This window comes from Cervus canadensis, chromosome 4, assembly GCF_019320065.1.
Source record: "Cervus canadensis isolate Bull #8, Minnesota chromosome 4, ASM1932006v1, whole genome shotgun sequence".
Lineage (NCBI taxonomy): Eukaryota > Metazoa > Chordata > Mammalia > Artiodactyla > Cervidae > Cervus > Cervus canadensis.
The window spans coordinates 95,745,264-95,764,427 of NC_057389.1; the positions used below are offsets into that span (position 1 = coordinate 95,745,264).

General features: G+C 49.5%; 2 protein-coding genes across 6 annotated transcripts in view; both read right to left on the reverse strand.

Annotated features, from left to right (window-relative positions):
- Positions 1 to 7,334: 7,334 nt before the first annotated feature.
- The window catches only part of DNAJB1 (DnaJ heat shock protein family (Hsp40) member B1), a 34,854-nt gene continuing 23,024 nt past the window's right edge, over positions 7,335 to 19,164 (reverse strand). For 2 of the 5 annotated variants that reach the window (XM_043466945.1, XM_043466946.1), the window contains 3 exons: positions 19,011 to 19,077; positions 9,039 to 9,619; positions 7,335 to 8,750 (listed from right to left, as the gene is read on the reverse strand). In XM_043466945.1, coding sequence (XP_043322880.1) covers positions 8,520 to 8,750; positions 9,039 to 9,530 — 723 coding nt within the window. In that variant the 5' untranslated portion in view covers positions 9,531 to 9,619; positions 19,011 to 19,077 and the 3' untranslated portion in view covers positions 7,335 to 8,519. Of the gene's footprint in view, positions 8,751 to 9,038; positions 9,620 to 10,263; positions 10,402 to 10,456; positions 10,479 to 10,755; positions 11,070 to 19,010; positions 19,078 to 19,164 lie in introns of those variants that run through there. The other 3 variants (XM_043466943.1, XM_043466944.1, XM_043466947.1) reach the window with 3 other exon arrangements.
- LOC122440958 (small EDRK-rich factor 1-like) lies at positions 12,704 to 13,454 on the reverse strand. Its single transcript, XM_043467606.1, has 2 exons — positions 13,427 to 13,454; positions 12,704 to 12,965 (listed from the first exon to the last, which is right to left on the reverse strand). The coding sequence occupies exons 1-2, from the start codon at positions 13,452 to 13,454 to the stop codon at positions 12,757 to 12,759; spliced, it is 237 nt and encodes a 78-aa protein (XP_043323541.1). The 3' UTR covers positions 12,704 to 12,756.

Sequence of the window (19,164 nt, forward strand, 5' to 3'; positions counted from 1 at the left end):
TTTCTAAGCTTTGAAATTAAAAAAAAGTATTTATTTTTGGCTGCACTGGGTCTTGTTGCTGTGCGTGGGCTTTCTCTAGTTGTGGCATGTGGGGTCTACTCTGTTTGTGGTATTCAGGCTTCAGCCCATGGGGTTGCAAAGAGTCAGACACGACTGAACGAATAAGCAGAGCGCAGCACAGGCTTCTCATTGCAGTGGCTTCTCTTGTTGTGGAGCATCGGCTGTAGGGTTCTCGGACTTCAGTTGTGGCTCGAGGGCTCTAGAGTACAGGCTTAGAGTTGTGGTCCCCGAGCTGGATCAGGGATCAAACTGTCATCCCTTGGATTGCAAGGCAGATTCTTAACCACTAGACCACTGGAAAGCCCTAGCTTTGAAATTTTTAAAATAAATACCTGAAACGAATACTCCTACTCCCCTCCCATCCCTAAAGGCAACCTTTCAATGGTTTTATAAATAAATAAATATTTTAGAAATAAACAACAACTCCTAAAACAGTAGGGCTACTTTCTGGAGGGACATTGGGCAGGTCTCCTTTCAAAATACATCTTCAGTCACTACCCACCACTTCCTTGGCCCCCACCTGGTCCAGCCCCAACCAATTTCTCCCTGATCTCCCAGTTCCACCCTGGATCACCCCCCCAATCTATTCCCCTCATGGCAGCCAGAGGGCACCTGTGAGCACCCAAGTCTGATCCCATTCTTTTGCTGCCGATGACCCCCACGCCAAGAGGCCATGTGCCCTTGAAATACATCAGTGAAATATTTCATCTGGAGTCAGGCCTAGCCACACTGATGTCCAGCATTATTTTCTCAAGGAAAGTCGGGCCCCCATTGAGACAAACCAGCCAGACCTCAACTCCAATTTCTGGGTAAAAGCAGATCATGCCATGTCCCTCCTGACTCAAACTCTTTCAACTGGCTTCTCCTCTGCCTCAGGCATGTGGGCCTGTCTCAGCAGGGCCCTGACTCTGGGCCTGTCTCATTCCTGGGCACACCCCACGTTACTCTCTCCTGCTGTCTCTGCCCCACCCACACCAGGCCTCCAGGGCCTCATGTTCAGCTCAGACCTGCTTTATGCGCGCCCCTGGTGTTCCATGGGGCGGCTGCTCCAATGGCCTGTCTCTGAGCCCTGACAAGCTCCTGTACCTTGGATGGTGTGCCCAGGACCTGCCACGCATGTGTCCTCTCTCCAAGCTCTCTGGTGATGGGAAATACAATACTTTGCCCACTACAGTCGGTTGCATAGTGGACCCTTAGAAGACATGCCCGTGTGCCTGAATCTGTGATTGTAACCTTATTTGGCATCAGGGTCTTACAGAAGTAATTAAATAAATTGAGGATCTCGAGATGAGATCATCCTGGATTTAAATGGGCCCTGAATCCAATGTGTCCTTTTAAAGAGACAGAAAAGAAGATACAGAGGACTTTCCTGGTGGTCCAGTGGTTAGGAGTCTGCCTGCCAATGCAGGGGACATGGGTTCGATCCCTGGTTTGGGAAGATTCCACATGCCGAGGAGCAACTAAGCCTGCATGCCCCAAAGCTTGAGCTCCACAACAAGAGAAGCCACTGCAATGGAAAGCCCACGCTTGCTGCATCTAGACAGTAGCCCCCTCTCACTGAAACTAGAGAAAGCCCATGAGCAGCAATGAAGACTCAGAGCAGCCATAAATAAATTAAAAAAGAAGAAGAAAACAGAGAGACAGGAAGGGAGAGATGACTTCTTGTGAAGATAGAGGCAGAGATTGGAGTGATGTAGCCACAAGCTAAGGAAGGCCAAGGATTGTTGGCAGCCCCCGGAACCTGGGAGAGGTGCGTGGAACTCACTTTAGGCTCCTTTGGAGCCTAAAGCAGGAGCCAACCCTACTGAGACCTTAGTTTTGGCCCTGTGGTTGCCTGAACTGCAAGAGAATAAATCCAGTTGTTTTAGGCCTCCCAGTTTGTTGTACTCTGTCACAGAAGCCACAGGAAACTAAAACAGAAGTCTCTGTTTCCTGGAAGACTGTGAGCTCCACGAGTTCCCCCCACCTGCTTTGTTTGCCTCTCGCTGGATCCCCCAGGGCTAGTGAGCTGGCCCTCAGGAACTGTGCCCAATGACTAATGCATGAATCATGTTGTAAGAACAGGATCCCAGGAAAGAGGGGCTTTCCTGGAGTCAGACAGAATACCCATTTCTTCCAGGTGGGAGTTGGAGGCAGTGGGGTGTGGGGGACCCCTTTCTTGGGGGAACCACCAGCAGACCTCAGGGTTGTTCTTCCTTGGCACACTCCCTGACGTGAGCGGTGGGCAAATGTTGCAGGTCCTCTTGTCTGAATCACTTTGTCACTCAATTACTCTTTCAACAAACATTCAGAGGGGCAGCTCTGGGTCAAGTGCTACCCTGGATACCAGCGATGGGCATGGTAGGTGACCTTGGACTTTCCAGGTGGCTCAGTGGTAAAGAATCCACCTGTAAATGCAGGAGACGTGGGTTCGATCGCTGGGTAGGGATGATGTTCTGGAGAAGGAAATGGCAACCCACTCCAGTATTCTTTCCTGGAAAACCCCCAGAGGAGCCTGGCGGTCACAAAGAGTGACTTCTTTGGGGTCACAAAGAGTCAGACACAGTGACCTCAAGGAAACTGGGGTTGCTCAGGAGGAGAATCTTCTGAAGTATTCCTGAGGCTCTCTCCTCTCTTCATGACAAAGAGGGAAAACATCTGAGTAATCAGCGTTTCAGAACTCAGAAGAAATCAGACACCACCACGCTCCTTTCCGCTACCAAGCTTAGACTCAGCAGACTGTGAAAGAATTCTCAGGTTTGTGTGGGGGGAACATGTACTTTATGGAGTAGATTTTAATAGAAAATAGATGCTTATTGCTTGTGTTATGCTAGTTGGAAATAGGGTTGGTGTGTTGAAATTTCAAGAGACTGATCATATATATAGCTCAGGTACTTTTAGTTGTTATATAATCAAATGACTCTCTCCTCTTCCCACACCCACCTCCCAAAGGAATATTGAGATAGAACAAATCCCCAAATCTTTGCAAGCTCCTGCCTCACTCAGGAAAAGTCAAAAGTCTCCAGTAGCCCACAGGCCCTATACTGTCTGCCTTTGCCTCCCACTCACCCCTCATTTACTCTGGTCCAGCCTCATTGGACTCCTGGCTGTTCCTTAAAAAAAAAATTATTTGGCTGTGCAGGATCTTAGTTGCAGCACGTGGGATCTTTTGTTGTTGTGGTGGTGGTGGTATGTGGGATCTAATTCCCTGACCAGGGATGGCACCCAGGCCCCCTGCACTGGGAGTCCCCTGGCTGTTCCTTAAACTCAGGCTCCTGCTTCAATGCCTTTGCACAGGCTGTTTCCTCTGCCTGGAAGGTCCTTCCCTCAGTATTCATGTGGCTCTCCTCTTACTTATTTCCTTCAACTCTTTGTTCAAATGTTGCCTTCAGGGTGAGGCATTCACTGACCATGTCACTTAAAACTGCACCCAACACCCATGGACAGAGGAGCCTAGTGGGCTGCAGTCCATGGGGTCACAAAGAGTTGGACACGGCAACTAAGTACACAGCACAACACAGTACCAACTTGTTCCGTATTTCGCCATCACTCTCTGCTGCTGCTGCTGCTCAGACGTGTCCAACTCTTTGCGACCCCATGGGTAGCCCACTAGGCTCCTCTGTCCGTGGGATTACCCAGGCAAGAATACTGGAGTGGGTTGCCATTTCCTCCCAGAGGGGATCTTCCTGACCCAGTGATCGAACCCCGGTCTCCCACATTGCAGGCAGATTCTTTACTGTCTGAGCCACCAGGGATGCCCTCTTTACCACTAGCACCACCATTTGGTTTTGGTTTTGTTCTTTTTCACCCCACTTGACTGTCAGCTCTGCAAAGGCAGGAATTTTTGCCTGTTTTGTCTAATACTGTCTCCTCAGCATCAGGAGCAGGACTGGACAGGGACCTCCCTAGTGATCCAGTGGTTGGGAATCTACCTCCCATTGCAGGGGGTGCAGGTTCAATCCCCAGTCGGGGAAATAGGGTCCCACATGCCTCAGGGTGTGGCCAAAAAATAAAAAAAAGAACAGGAATGGACACACTGGAGGCATTCAATAAACGTTTATTGAATGGACAATGCTTATTACATATCAGGCATTATGCTGTGTTAATAATTAACAGCTAATGGGAATAACCAATATTTAAAGAGACCTGGGGCAAATTTTTCCCGAAGTTCCTTAGTATTTCCTCATGTTAATTCACAATTGTCCTGTGCCGGGCCTGTGTCAAATTCTCAGGGGTTAGCTGTCTGAGTTGTGGCCCTGGGGGAGTGAGAAGGTGGGAGTGGCCAGGGGAATGCAGTGAGCAGAACTTGAACTCAGCTCGGTCACCATTCAGAAGCCAAGTTCTTTGTTTAAATCTTTACTTGTCTGCACCTGGTCTTGTCACATGTGGGATCTAGTTCCCTGACCAGGGATGGAACCCAGGCCCCCTCAATTGGGAGTTCAGAGTCTTAGCCACTGGACTACCAGGAAGTCCCGGGAAACCAACTTCTTAATGCCATGTTCTTTTGCCTCCCCAGTGCCCTACCTTGCCCAGTGTTCACAACACCTCTATGAAGTCTGTATCTTCAGTAGCCCTGTTTTCAAAGGTGGCCTCTGAGACTCAGAGAAGCAAAGTCACTTGCCCCAAACACACACAGCAGCAGAGTGACAGAGCTGGGACTCAAACGCAGGCTGCTCAGTCCTAGGGCCTAATGTTCCACTGCTGGTGTCGAGTGAGCAGGTTGTGACCAAACAGCATGGGCGTGAGCCTGCTTTTTCTTTTTGGCTGCATTGCATGGCTTGTGGGATTTTAGTTCTGACCAGGTATTGAATCCACGTCCTTGGCAGTAAGAGCAGAGCCCAAATCACTGGACCAGCAGGGAATTCCTGGAGTGAGCCTTCTCAAGTTGGGTGGGGGCCAGGGTGGAGTTGTGGGTCTCAGGGCTTGCCTGGCGATTTGGTTCCTGGAGCTTAGCCAATAGAATAGACCCAAAAGACCGTGGACTCACCTCAGAGGTTTCTTTGGAGTGGGCTGAGAAACTTTTTCACATTAGGATACGGTAGCTGACACACAGCACTTGTTGTGTCAGGCTTTGTTGTGTGCTTCTTTATCTCTATACCTGAAAATCCTCACAACTGTAGAAGTACAATTTTTGTGCTTATTCTACAGTTGAAAAAACTGAGGCACAGAGAAGTCAAGTCATTTGCTCAAGGTCACACGGCTACAAAGTGGTTGAGTTGAGATTCAAACCTGGAAGCAGGAGCAATGATAAAGGAGAAATAGGAGCCACCAAACATGGAACTAGATCTTCACACCCACCTGCACGTGTCTGGTAGAATCAACATATGGAAAAACAGAAGAGAAGAAGCTATTTCCATGTATGAGAGGAAAAAAAAGGTGGGGGGGGGGTGGGGAAGCAGAGCATACAGTATGTACCACTTGTGTAAAAAAAGAAAAATGTCTTCATGCAACATCACAGAAGGCAAAGCACAGGAGAAACTGGGAAAGTTTTCCTGGCAGTGGACTCAAAAGGGATGGGAGGGAGAATTTTTAACTCTATATGCCCTTACAAATTCAGTACTGTGCTTACATAGCCAAAAATTGAAACTGAAAACTTAGAAATTATGTTTACGCTTATATAGGCAGATTGTCTCTAGGAGGCTGCACAAAAATATTTTTAAAAGAGGAAAAAAAATTTGTAATGCCATGGCTTGTCTACAGTGGTCCTGAGGAAGGAGGGGACTTGACTATTCACCACAGGCTGAATATGAATTTTTGTTTTCTATTGTTTGAATCATGGAAAAGTGAAGCACTCCTGGTGTGATGGATAAAGATACTCTGCTTAGTCGCTCAGTCGTGTCCAACTCTTTGCGACCCCATGAGGTGGGTGCAAAACAGAGGCAGCTCCCCTCACACTGTTGTGGAAGGAGCAAACTCCGAAATGTGGTCAAATAGGCATCGTGGGAAAATAAATTTGTTAAAGGGAAGCTAAGGGAGTGAGGGGAGAAGCCAGCTTGCAGACAAACACCTGACACACACATGCAACCAGGTCCAGTGTGGGCAAAGGCTGTGCATCCGAGGGACAGGCCTCCGTTTACTAGGGTGCTTGTCATTTTCCTGAAGAGTGACACTGTCCTATCCACCATCACAGAAGGTTACTTCTCCGTTACCAGGATTGTGTGTGACACACCGAAGCTTTGGGCACATCTGTGCCCACGGCCCTTGGATAAGAACCCCATACAGACCAGCTATGTTAATGAGGGAGGCTGGGGCAGGGGGATGGCAGCTCTGGGGGTCTGTGACCCCAGTTGGGGCCAGGGCCAATTCTGCAGTAAATATCATTTCTCATCCTAGAAGTGGTGATAAGTTCCCTTTCGACTCAATACTCCAGGGGTCACCTCCCAATGAGGATGGCCTCTCCAGGCTCAAAGCAGCTACTCCTCTAAGAGACCCATGGCTTAGGTTTGGGTGAAAAGCCCTAAGATCTGTGCTGTCCAATAGTCACTGCTAACCACCACGGGTGGGTGCTGAGCACTTAAATGTGCCTGTAGCTACTAAGCAACTTGTGTTCTGTTGAATCTTAAATTTGTTTTAAAATGAACATTTCCATTGCTGAAGAAGGTTCTCTGGGACAGCACTGCCCTTAGATTGCTTCCAGTGGTTAAACTGTTTCAGTGGGAAGGGAAAGCCCTCCAAGGTTGACGTTAAATATGGTTATTTAAGTTTCTACATCCAGATATCTTGTAGCAAAATAGCAATGCAGTTTTTGGCCTGTGTAATTACTTACCTTGTAATAACACCAGTTCCTTAAAAAAAGTTACAAAGTAAAAGCAGTTTCAGTGCCCTGCAAATAAAGGGAGGGCAGGAAATAGGTCCTAACCAGGGTGGGATGGCCCTGGCTTGGAATCCTAATCTGGTTTGGCCAGGGCCTGCCTGACACCAGTTTGTTTCATCAAGAAAGCAGGGGTGCAGGGGGTGCGGGTGGAGATTAAGAGAGTAGGGCACACACTTCTCCTTGGCCCCAGCAACCAGATCTTGCAAGACTGGGAGGGGATCTGTTTAACTTTGGCCCCAACCTTGACCAAAAAACAAGCTCTGAATCCACTGGGCTCTTCCGATGCCCAGAGCCAGTCCAGGTTTCTCTTGTTCACCCCACATTTAGCTCAGGAGGGCAACTTCTCTCTCCCTTGCAGAGGACTCCTACCTCCTGCCTGCCCCTCCCCCTCCCACCCACCCTGGCTGCCTTTCGAGGGTTGCCCCGACACCACCCCATCCCATCAGCAGAACCCTCAAACAGAGTCGCAGGACCGCTCCCCTGAGGTTTAGCATCAGTCTTTAATGCTGTCACGCTGCACATTGACAAGTCACACACTTTGGTCTTGTGTTGGCAGTGGCAACTTACAATGAGTCTAAAAGTCTGAGCACCAGACTGACCTTGCAAGGAACAAACACTTGTTCCAACACCACCCGCCCCCCGCCCCCCCAACTCCCACCAGGTTCTTTCTCAGTTCCATCATGGCCCTATACAGAGAGCAGCAGCTGCTGTGGACCAGTTTCATCTGACTGCACATCAACTTTACACAGAATTATAAAAACATATTTACAGACGTTCCACAGTGCTCCTGTAATCAGAAGCAAAGACCCTTTTATCAAAAGGGATTATATAGCTAGGGCTGTGCAAAATTCAAAAGGATCAGATCCTTTTGAGAGAGTCCAGAGTCCATTGAACAAAAAAAATGACCTGGGTCATGGGGAAATCCCAGGTGTGCCAAAAGATTGCCTCACAGCAAAGGAAGGTGAAAATCTCTGCCTGGGAGCCCGGGGCCAAGACCCCAGCCAAGGCCCCCGACTCTTGATGAAGAGGCAGCTGCACGTTACTCACTCAGTGAAGGCCGGCTCCCTTGGTCCTGCTGGAACAAGGGAGGTATTGCTTGTGGGAGCTGGCCAGGCAGTTCAGCAACCAGAGTTGAGGTTCTCAATTTGAGATGGCAAAAGAGAAGAGGTTTCTTAGGGAAGGGCAAGATGGGGGAGACAAATACAGAATAAAACATGAACTGATCACACATTACAAACTGAGGAGTGTACAGGGTCTGGTAACCATGAAGGCAGGTCCACACCACAGGACGTCTGTAAGCGGAGGGACTACAACAGGGGGATCAAGTCCAGCTGTGGGTCTGCGGTCTGCCTCTCCCCCCTGGGCAGGGTTTGGAGAGGGAGGAGGGGGGTGCTGCCCACCCAGGAGGGCTGCAAGGACCCAGTGGGGCAGACTGCACTGCCTTCGCCTGCTGTCCCCACCACCTGCCGCCCTACCGCTCGAAAAACAACTTTAGTCTAGTGCACGACTTTGAAAGATTGTAATATATTCTCTGGAAAACATTCAGCAGTATGAAAGCCCTCCCTGGGCCCTCCCGCCCTCTCGCGGGTCCACAGCTGGTGGAACGGTGCGGAAATCCTTGAGCTCTGGAAAGGTCCCTGGTCAGTCCTTGGGGAACACAGGTTGACTATATCGGAAGAACCTGCTCAAGAACGGTTCTTGACGTCTGGGGAATCCTTTCGGGGAAGATCACTTCAAACTCAATAATGAGGTCCCCACGTTTCTCGGGCGTTTTGGGGAGAGGGAGGCCTTCTCCGGGAACTTTTCGCCGCATGCCAGGCCTGATGACATCTTTGAACACAACGGGTATGGTCCTGCCGTCCAGAGTGGGGACATTCACTGTACAGCCACACAGAGCCTTGGAAAGCAAAGGGACAGCATTAGAAAGAGTAGCCTAGCAGCTCACATCCTGCCCAGAGGCTGCTCACTGGAAGGTAAGCGCCATCAGGCCTCTGCAGCTAAGACCCTGCCTTAAGATCTACCCAGGTCACCAGCACAGACGCTCTGGAAAAAGAGCCCTGGACGGTCTTGTCGCCATTGCACTGTCCAAGCTTGGCCCACACCAAGTGCCCAGAAACATCTGTCAAGCAAACACTGAACGGCATCACAAAGCAGCCTTCTCCCTCCCCAGACGCTAGTGCCTTACCTCCCGAAGGCTGATCCTGGCTGGATAAATGACATCAGAGCCATCTCTCTTAAAGATATTGTGTGGCTTGTCCTTTAAAACAAAGACAATATCGGCTGGAATGTTGTTGGAAGTCTGGTCTCCTTCCTTGGGGAAGGTGATTTTGGTCCCTTCTTTCCACCCCCGCTTCACTTCGATGGTCAAGATTTTGTCTTCATTGCGAATGCTCTTTCCGTCGGGGTTCAGCCGCTTATGGGAGATTTTCATCTTCTTGGTACAGCCGCTGTAGATCTCTTCAAGTGAGACCCTAAGGTCATGGGTGACGGGGGGATCTTGTTTCTTTCGGGTGGGCTCTTGGGCAGGGCGGGAGCGGCCAAAGTTCATGTTGGTGAAGCCACCCATGCCCATGGGGAAGCCAGAGAACGGGTCATCGATGTCCATGCCTTCCTCCCCGTTGCGCTGCCCAAAAAAGGTGTCAAAGGGATTTCGGCCACCGAAGAACTCAGCAAACATAGCATGAGGGTCTCCATGGAATGTGTAGCTGAAGGAGGTACCGTTAGTACCGCCGCTGCTCCCACCGCTGGGGCCACTGCCCTTCAGGCCTGAAAAGCCAAAGCAGAAGAAATCAAATGAGTGGCTAGGAACTTAACTCTCCAGGAGCTTTCCTTCAAGGAAAAAAGCTTAGGAGCCATTGGGGGAGGCCTATTTTTTAGCCTGTCAGGGAAGAACAAGGAAGAACTCCGAGCTTTTACCTCCCACTTGCAGCAGCAGAAACGGAACCCCCACCCACTTATGGCAGGTAGTTCACTGTGGCAAGACAGTGGTGAAGGATTCATGCTTTGAGATGGGCATCTCTTGGGGCCACCCAGGTCCTCACATCTGAGAAATCCATTCCTCTTGCACTATTATAGTGAGTACGAAAAACTCACTAAGAGAGCCAATGAAAAATGCTTAACCCCGGATCAGTTTTCACTAAATGCTTCCTCTTAAATCCCCTACTGCTAAAGACGTGTGGGAGAGTAAACCCAACGTGAAACTGCAAATGCAGACTTTCAAATTCTCGCACCCTGGCACTAACTGCCCCCATTCTCATATAATAAGCCGCTTCTTCCTGAGGACCAAGCCCAGCAACCTCCTGAGTCATCAGTGGGCGACAGGGCAAGAACGCTTCTTTCTTTTTCCCTGAAGAGGGCTGGCCCCACCTGCACCTTGACGGCCGACTAGGTAAGCACTTTACAAGGATTACCTCACTCCACCCTCGGAGAGGCGCGGGAGGTCGCTCGGCGCTAATTGGCATCTCATTTGTAGGCTCACTACTCGCAGCCTGTGCCCAGGGCACAGTCAGAGGCCCTGCCCTGAACCCCGGAGTGGCAGAGCCTCCCACCTCGCCCAGGTGAGCCCACGCCCGTAGCGCCAGCAGCCAAGCTAAGGGTACGAACCCTCTCCTTCCGCACCCGCACCCTCGGACCGATCGCGGACGTGGGTGGAGGCGAGCGCCCAGGGAGGGGCAGCCCCAGACATACTAGAAGCTTCTGAACGAGCAGCGCGGCCAGGGCCCCTCCTCCCATCGGGCGGCCGCCAATCCGAGGGCGGAGGCCTTTGTGGCCAGAGGGCGGGGGCTGCTTCAACCCCTGGGCCCGGAGCGCCCCCCGGAGATGCTACAGCGAGGCCGCCCTGCCTCGGTTTCTCCGCCTGTCAAACGGCGAGGGCGCGCCCCCGGTTGCGCGCGCGCACGCACCTTCCTCCCCGTAGCGGTCGAAGATCTCGCGCTTGCGCGGGTCGCTGAGCACGTCGTAGGCCTCGGCGATCTCCTTGAACTTCTCCTCAGCGCCGGGCTCCTTGTTCTTGTCCGGGTGGTAACGCAGCGCCTGACGGCGGTAGGCCCTCTTGATCTCCTCGTCCGACGCACCGCGGGCGAGGCCCAGCGTCTGGTAATAGTCCTTTCCCATTGCCCCCGCCTGCGGCCCGCCACCCAGCTGTCGCCGTCCCCCGGCTCCGCCACCGCCCCGTCCCGGACTCTATATACCCGTCCGGCGGAAGCTTCCAGAGCCCGCCAGCCCCCTCCAGAACCTTCCGCCCCGCCCCCACGCGGCTTTGGCCAATCCCCGTCGCCCAGGCTGCGACGCGCGACATCCGGGGCGGGGTCGCGCTGCCAACGGCCGCCTGCGCGCGGCCACGCCCCCTCCCGCTCCGTCCCGGGCAACGCTTCTTAGCGGCGCGCGCCCCGGGCGGCGGAGGCCCTGCCCACCCTCCGCGGGCACCAATAGCGACCATGTTTTATTGCTTCCTGCAACCAGGCTGGCCTTGCGGCCCGCCTCCTGTCTGGGTCAATAGGTTACGACGCGCTACTCCAGGAAGGGGCGGGTCTGGGGAAGACACCGCCCCTTCACTCAGTTCAGTTCAGTCGCTCATTCGTGTCCCACTCTCTGCGACCTCACTGCAGCGCGCCAGGCTTCCCTGTCCATCATCAGCTCCCGAAGCTTGCTCTGACTCATGTCCCATCGAGTGGTTGATGCCATCCAGCCATCTCATTCTCTGTTGTCCCCGTCTCCTTCTGCCTTCAATCTTTCCCAGCATCAGGGTCTTTTCCAGTGGTCAGATCTTCTCATCAGGTGGCCAAAGTATTGTAGCTTCAGCTTCAGCATCAGTCCTTCCGATGAATATTCAGGACTGATTTTCTTTAGGATTGATTGGTTTGATCTTCTTGCAGTCCAAGGGACTCTCGAGTTTTCTCCAACACCACAGTTCAAAAGCATCAGTTCTTCCGCGCTCAACTTTCTTTATGGTCCAACTTTCACATCCATACATTACTGGAAAAACCATAGGTTTGACTAGATGGGCCTTTGTCGGCAAAGTAATGTCTCTGCTTTTTAATGTGCTGTCTAGGTTGGCCATAGCTTTTCTTCCAAGGAACAAGCGTCGTTTAATTTCATGGCTGCAGTCACCATTTGCAGTGATTTTTAGAGCCCAAGACAATAAAGTTTGTCACTGTTTCCATTGTTTCCCCATCTATTAGCCCCTTCACTAGCAGATGCAAATATGCCTGCTTTTATCTCACAGGGCCAGAAATGAGTTCCTGCCAGGTGTCTCCAGGCGGTGGGAGTTGCCTAATTTTCCCCAGCCCCAGATACCGGCTTCCTTCTGGAAATAAAAAGTCACCCGCTCTGTTCTACCAGCTGTGTGTGCATGCTCAGTCATATCCAACTCTTTGCGAGGAGAATGCAGGTGGGAGCTCCAGTACTATCTGCGTCCTCAGTCATAAAGGACCCTGCAAAGTGAGGTGAGCACCGGGAGCTACAGTTCACCTCCCTGCAGAGGTCTTCTCAGTCCAGCCCTTCAAGCCTCTCACTTTACCATTTTCTCAAGAACACCTGCCACTGAAATCTGAAATTGTTCCTTGGTTTTCATGTTAAATGTCTCCCCCGCTCCTGGCCTGGAATCACCATAAGGTCAGGGACTGGGTCCTGTCAGTGCTGAGTCTCCAGTGTCAGGAACTGTCTGGAACCAAGGCTTCATAAATATTCCTGGCTGTTTTAATTTTTTTTTTTCATATGCACGGTTAGTGTTTTATTCTTTGAAGAATGGTTCTGAAACATCACACTAAGTCAGGTTGAAAGGAAAAGTTTAAAAGTTTTATAAGGATATAACATATGTACTGACTATTCACTCTACAAAATCTTGATCATAGAGCTTATGATACACCTAGTTTGCAGTAGCACCCAGGTTTTCCTGATAGTCATTATTTCTCTCTTGTTTGCATAGACTTCTTATCATTGGCTGCCTTCTGCTTTTGTTGCATGATCTCAGAGTCCCGCTGCTTACTCTGAGAGGTAGTCGGAGTATCCTCTTTTCTTTTTCCCTTACTAATTTCCTGGGATTTCTTCATGTTTTTCTGGCAGGTAAGTTCTTGTTGATTTCCACCTGCCTGACCTTTCAGGCCAGACCAGACTCAATTGCCCCTCTCCCTCCACGGACGAAAAAATCCTGGCTGTTTTTAATGCACCTGGTTCTTTACCCTTGCCCCACTACCTTCATGATGTGGGGGAGACATGGGCATGGAATACACCTCTCAGGGCCTTAGTATCTTCATCTCTGGGCAACATGATCCCTTTTGGCTCCTATAGTCTGGGGTGTCTGTGATCAAGGACAGGGCTGACATGGAAAGGAGGCTCAGAAAGAGGTGCCACCTGAGAAGGGAAGAGGGGAGTAGGTGGTCGTGGCCTACAGAGGGGAAAGGTTCTTGGAAGAACTGCTTGGGAAGTCTGGGCAGTGTGACACTGGTGCTGGAGCCAGATAGTCACATTTCATTCTTGGTCCCAGCACTTCCTGGCTGTGTGATCTTGGACTTGTTACTGAGCCTTCCAGGGCCTTTAGCTTCCTCATCTGTGCAATGGGGGTAGTAGTTGTACCAGCCTCATAGGGCTTCGAAGTTGACATTGAGTCAACATTTGTAAAGTGCCCGGGATGGACCTAGCTTAGAAGAAGTTCTGTCAGAGGGGTGACTAACCATCTGGTTGAATGGTGGGCTGCTGAGGAACCCCATTCCTGGCAGGACCACAGCAAAACATTTCTGGTAACCACTGTCCTTATGCAAACTGGAACTCTTGAGAAAGACGCCATGGCCTTCCGGCCATCCCTGGCCACTCCCTGACCCCAAGTAACTGTGTCAGTAAGGGATTCCCTGGTAGCTCAATTGGTAAAGAATCTGCCTGCAGGAGAACCGGGTTCGATCCCTGAGTCAGGAAGATCCCCTGGAGAAGGGAATGGCAACCCACTCCGGTACTCTTGCCTGGAAAATCCTATGGACAGAGGATCTTGGTGGGCTACAGTCCATGGGGTCAAAAAGAGTCAGACAGAACTTAGCGACTAAACCACCACCATCAAAGGACTCTGGATTAAGACACACACCAGCCAACCTGGGAGGACGAGTCTAGGCTGGATACCCAAGGGCACAGCACTGCAGGGGTCCTGAACCAATCATGGAGGAGAGAGAGTTTGATTTTTTTTTTCTAATAAAGTTACATAAAGAGATAGTGGGAGAGTCATCATGGGGAAAGAAACCCAGAGCTTGTGGATTTCTTCACACTTATAAATTTAAGGGTTACAGATGTGCGGACTTCCTTGGCAGTCCAGTGGTTAGGATTATGCTTCTAATGCAGGGGGAATGGGTTCAGTACCTGGTTGGGGAACTAAGATCCCACGTGCTGTGTGGCCAAAAATAAAACGAAATTAAAAAAAAAAAAAGGAGTTACAGATGTGGGGACTTTTCTGGTGGTCCAGTGGTTAAGGCTCCCTGCTTCCACTGCAGGGGGCGTGGGTTTGATCCCTAGTTGGGGAACTAAGATCCCACATGCCACTTATAAACCCACCCTGAAAAAATAAGTTAACAGATGTGGAGGCCTCTAAAGGTCTTCACATAGTTCTGGTGGACCAAAAAATTCAAGCAAGGGGTATCCTTGTGTTTGGGGGCAACCTTAGGACTGGGAAATCTCCCTTCCTTGAGTAAGCCTGGGTCATATTCAGGAAGTTTTAATTGTTTAACCACACGCCATCCCCCCCCCCCCCCCAACAAATAAAGAGCCCAAACCCAACTTCTCTTATTATGTTCTTTGACCTGGACATATACTCACTGTTTGTTGTTGTTTTTTTTTTCAGCCAGGCTGAGTGGCTTGTGGAATCCTAGTTCCCCAACCAGGGATTGAGGCTGCACCCTGGGCAATGAAAGTGCAGAGTCCTAGCCACTGGACTTTCAGGGAATTCCCTCACCAGGCACATTGGACTGTTACTGGAAAAGTGACTTTCACAGAAACTCAGCAGAGGTTTGAGCTATCAACTCAGAGAAGAGGAGACGATGTGATGGGTAGTTGTATGCATAGACTTGGCTAGGCAGTAGTACCCAGTTATTCAATTAAACACTAATCTAAGTGCTGCAGTGAAGGTGTTTTGCAAATGTGGTTAGGTTAACATCTATAATCAGTTGGCTTTCAGTATAGCAGATGACCCTTGATTTTTGTGGGTAGACCTCATTCAATCACTTGAAAGGCTTTAAAAGCAAACACTGAAAGACCTTAAAAGCAAATATGGAGGTCTGCCTGAGAAAGAAGCGTTAGTTCCTGGCCAAGACCTACTGGTCTGCCCTACAGATTTCACACTTGCCTTGCCAGCCCTCACAACTGTGAGAGCCAATGCCTGAAACAAGTCTCCTAATACACAGACACACTCACAAACACATATATCCTATTGCTTCTGTTTCATTGGTAGAACTAAGAACTAAGAATATAAAACTAAGCAGGTCAGTCTGGAGTCAGTCAGTCTTAGCTGAAAACCTGGACCTGCTGTTTCCTTATTTACTGCCCATGTGATGTTGCACAACTTGTTCTCTGTAATTGCTAAGTATGTCCTCCATAAAATGGGGATAAGAGTAGATCTTACCTCCCAGGGTTGCTATGTGAATTTGAGAGGGCCCAGGCAATAAACCTTATAATAATAGCTAACACTGACAAGGTCCTACTCTGTGTCAAATCGGTTCCAAACACTCAATGTGTATGAACTCATTTAATCCTGACAATAATCCTGTGAGGGGCTTCCCTGGTAGTCCAGTGGTTAAGAATCTGCTTGCCAGTGCAGGGAATATGGGTCCCATCCCTGGTCCGGGAAGATCCCACGTGCCGTGGGGCAGCTACGCCCAAGAGTCGTAACTACTGAAGCCCTTGTGCCTAAAGCCCATGCTCTGCAACAAGAGAAGCCACCACAATGAGAAGCCGAAGCCCTGCAACTAGAGAAAGACCCAGCACAGCCAAAAAGAACTTCATTAAAAAAAATAATCCTATGAGGTTGGCCTGTCATTACCTCTGTTTTACAGGTAGGGAAACCAAAGGTCTGAGAGGTTACGTGACTTGCCTGAGGTCAGCTAGTGAATAAAATGCTGAGGTGTAAACTGTTTAGCATATTGAGTGTTTATGGTAAGCACTCAGCTTGTGTAAGATGTGATTCAGATGATGATAAAGCCTTAAGTTTTTATTTTTTAAAAGCATCACCACTCTTTTCAACTCTTCTTCTCTTCATCAAAAAGAACTTCAAAAGCACTACAGTCATATAAGCTAACAATCTTCCCTGGTGGAATACCTGTGTGAAGTAAAAACCTATGTTCACATAAAAACCAGTGAGCAAATACTTATCAAGGCTTTATTTGTCATTATCAACAGCCATTAAAACCTGAATGTCCTTCCGCGGGTGAAATGTAAACAAATTGAATACTATTCAGTCATAAAAAAGGATTGAGCTATTGATACAGTAAACAATGCAGAGGAACCTCAAATGCATATGTTAAGAAGCCAGTTTCAAAAGTCTGTTCACTGTGTGATTTCATTTTAAGGTACTTCTGGGAAAGGTAAAAGTGTTGATGCAGAAACTGGATCAGTGGTTGCCAGGGACTGGGATCTTGGACAAAGGGAGACAGGGGAATTTGGGGGGATGATGGAAATGTTCCGTATCTTGACTGTGATGGTGGTTACATGACTGTATTTATTCAGAACTGTACAGCAGAAAAGGTGATTTTTATTGGATGTAAACTATATCTCAATAAAAAGAAAGAAAATACATCCCATGAATTAAAAGATTCAAAAGGCAGAAAGGTTGGGAAATCTTTCTCCGGGGCTCCTGACACAGTGGAAAGTTGCAAATCAGCCCTGGCTTGTCTGCTGTAGGCTCTACCTTCCCTCACACAGCTCTGATCCAGTTTGATCACACACGCCAAAACAAGCCAAGCCAGGTTCCTGGAAGAATCAAGAGCCTATCTTTTTTCTTTAAGAACCTATCTTACTTGCACCTGGGAAATAAAAAAAGAGCTTGTCTCGGTGTTCTGTGATGACCTAGAGGGCTGGTATAGGGGTTGCGGGGGGAGGCTCAAGAGGGAGGAGATATATGTATACTTTTAGCTGATTCACATTGCTGTACAGCAGAAACCAGCACAACATTGTAAAGCAATTACTCTGGAATTTAAAAAAAAAAACTTGTGAGACTGACACAACCAAACACACCAGATCTTCCAGGTCTAAACGATCACGGGTTCCCCTGTCTCTGAGACCCAAGGAGGCCCTGCTCACCCTTCAACAGTGCCACAGCACAAGACCTTTCTGGAATTCCCCCTTTGGAGACTGCTTTAAGGGGCTTGTTACATTTGGCTCAGCAAATACCAAACGTACTTACTTGTCACCATTATGAATCAGGTTAGTGATTCACAGGTTAGTTTCCCCAGTGTCCTGGGAAAACTAGCTGTCCCTATCAACAGGTACAGACAGAGCCATGGTATAGTGTCATGAATGGCTCGAACAAAGTGGCCAGCCTTTGTTCCGAGGATGAATTCTGTTTGTGCTGGCAGCCTGATTACTGGAAACCAGATGAGGCCAACAAGGGGTTCTCACACTTGCGTGTGTTCAGTCACTCAGTTGTGTCTGACTCTTTATGATGCCATGGACTGCAGCCCACCAGGCTCCTCTGTCCATGGGATTTCCCAGGTAAGAATACTGGAGTGGGTTGCCATTTTCTCCTCCGGGAATCTTCCCGACCCAAGGATTGAACCTGAGTCTCCTACATCTCCTGCACTGACAGGCAGATTCTTTACCACTGAGCCACCTGGGAAATCCCCCTCTCCACCTGTAATACCCATCAAAACCAAAGAGGACTTCTCCTCTGCAGGCTGGATCATTCCTTTCTATCAGTTTCTTGTAGGTGAGGAGGCGGGTGGGAAGTTATTTGTATGCTGGCACACAGCATATTACATTCACAAAATTATTTGGTGCCTGTTGAGTGAGTTCAGGGCTCAGGAAAGAATCCTCCAAAGGGAAATTCCAGAATGTCCCGAGCCTGTAGGAATGTGTGTGGAATCTCCAAAAATGACATCCCTTTGGACACCATATGCCTTACCTAGCTGGAACCCAGCCGTAGGGAAGACACACCTACTCAGACCACACTGGAGAACCTGGAAATTGCTAGCAAAATGTGGCTAGATTTTAGGGGTTCAACCCTACCCCCTTAGCATCTCAGAAGTAGATGCTTCAAGTAACTCAATCTGGTAGGATTTTAACTTGTGGCTTCTTTTTTTTTTTTAAATTTTAATATTTATTTGGCTGCACTGGGCCTTAGTTGCAGTATATAAGATCTAGTTCCCTGACCAGGGATTGGAACCCAGGTCCCCTGCATTGTGAGCATGGAGTCTTAGCCACTGGACCACCAGGGAAGTCCCTAAACTTGTGGCTTCTGAGTGAGTAATCTCCTACCCTTCTCCATGAAGCCAGGAAACAAGGCCTGTTGGTACACAAAGGATCTCATGATACTATGAGCTCCGCAACTGCCAACAGGAAAAGATCTGTGCTTTGGAAAGTACAAGTATAAAACACTTTATGGGACTCCCCTGGTGGTGCAGTGGATAAGAATCCACCTGCCAATGCAGGGGACACGGGTTTGATCCCTGGTCAGGGGAGATCCCACATGCTTCAGGGCAACTAAGTCCGTGCACCACTAGTGAGCCTCTGTGCCACAACTACTGAAGCCCATGCACCTAGAGCCCATGCCCCACAACAAGAGAAGCCACTGCAGTGACAAGCCTGAGCACCACAACAAAGAGAAGCCCCCACTCACTGCAACTAGAGCGAGCCCCCACAAAGCAAGGAAGACTCACGCAGCCTGTCTGTTTTGCCCAGACAGGCCTGGGGGAAAAGGTAATTAATTTCTTTGGGGTCTTTTTTCAGTAACCAGGGATTGAACCTTGGGCCCCCTGCAGTGGAAGCAAAGTGTCTTAACCACTGCACCACCAGGGAAGTCCTGGAAAAGGTAATGACTTAGCTTCCTTTATTCTGAGAGAGGCGTCCCCAAATGTTGTAGCTTCAGAAGTTTCTAGAGCCTAATCTGGATGAGTAAGTGCTGAGCACTGACTCACCTTCTCCCCGCCCTGCTCTCCTGTGAACCAACAATCTGTCTTTGAGGACTTCTCACCATGTCTCTGATGCCAGGCCTCTGAGTTCTGGAGCGCTCAACAGTTGAAGAAGGCTCAGGGTGGGGTCTGGAACCAGGAGAAAGGAGATAAGGTAAGGGGGTGTGCCAAGTCTTGTTTTAAGTGTCTGCTTGAGTCTGTATGTGTGTGTAGTGG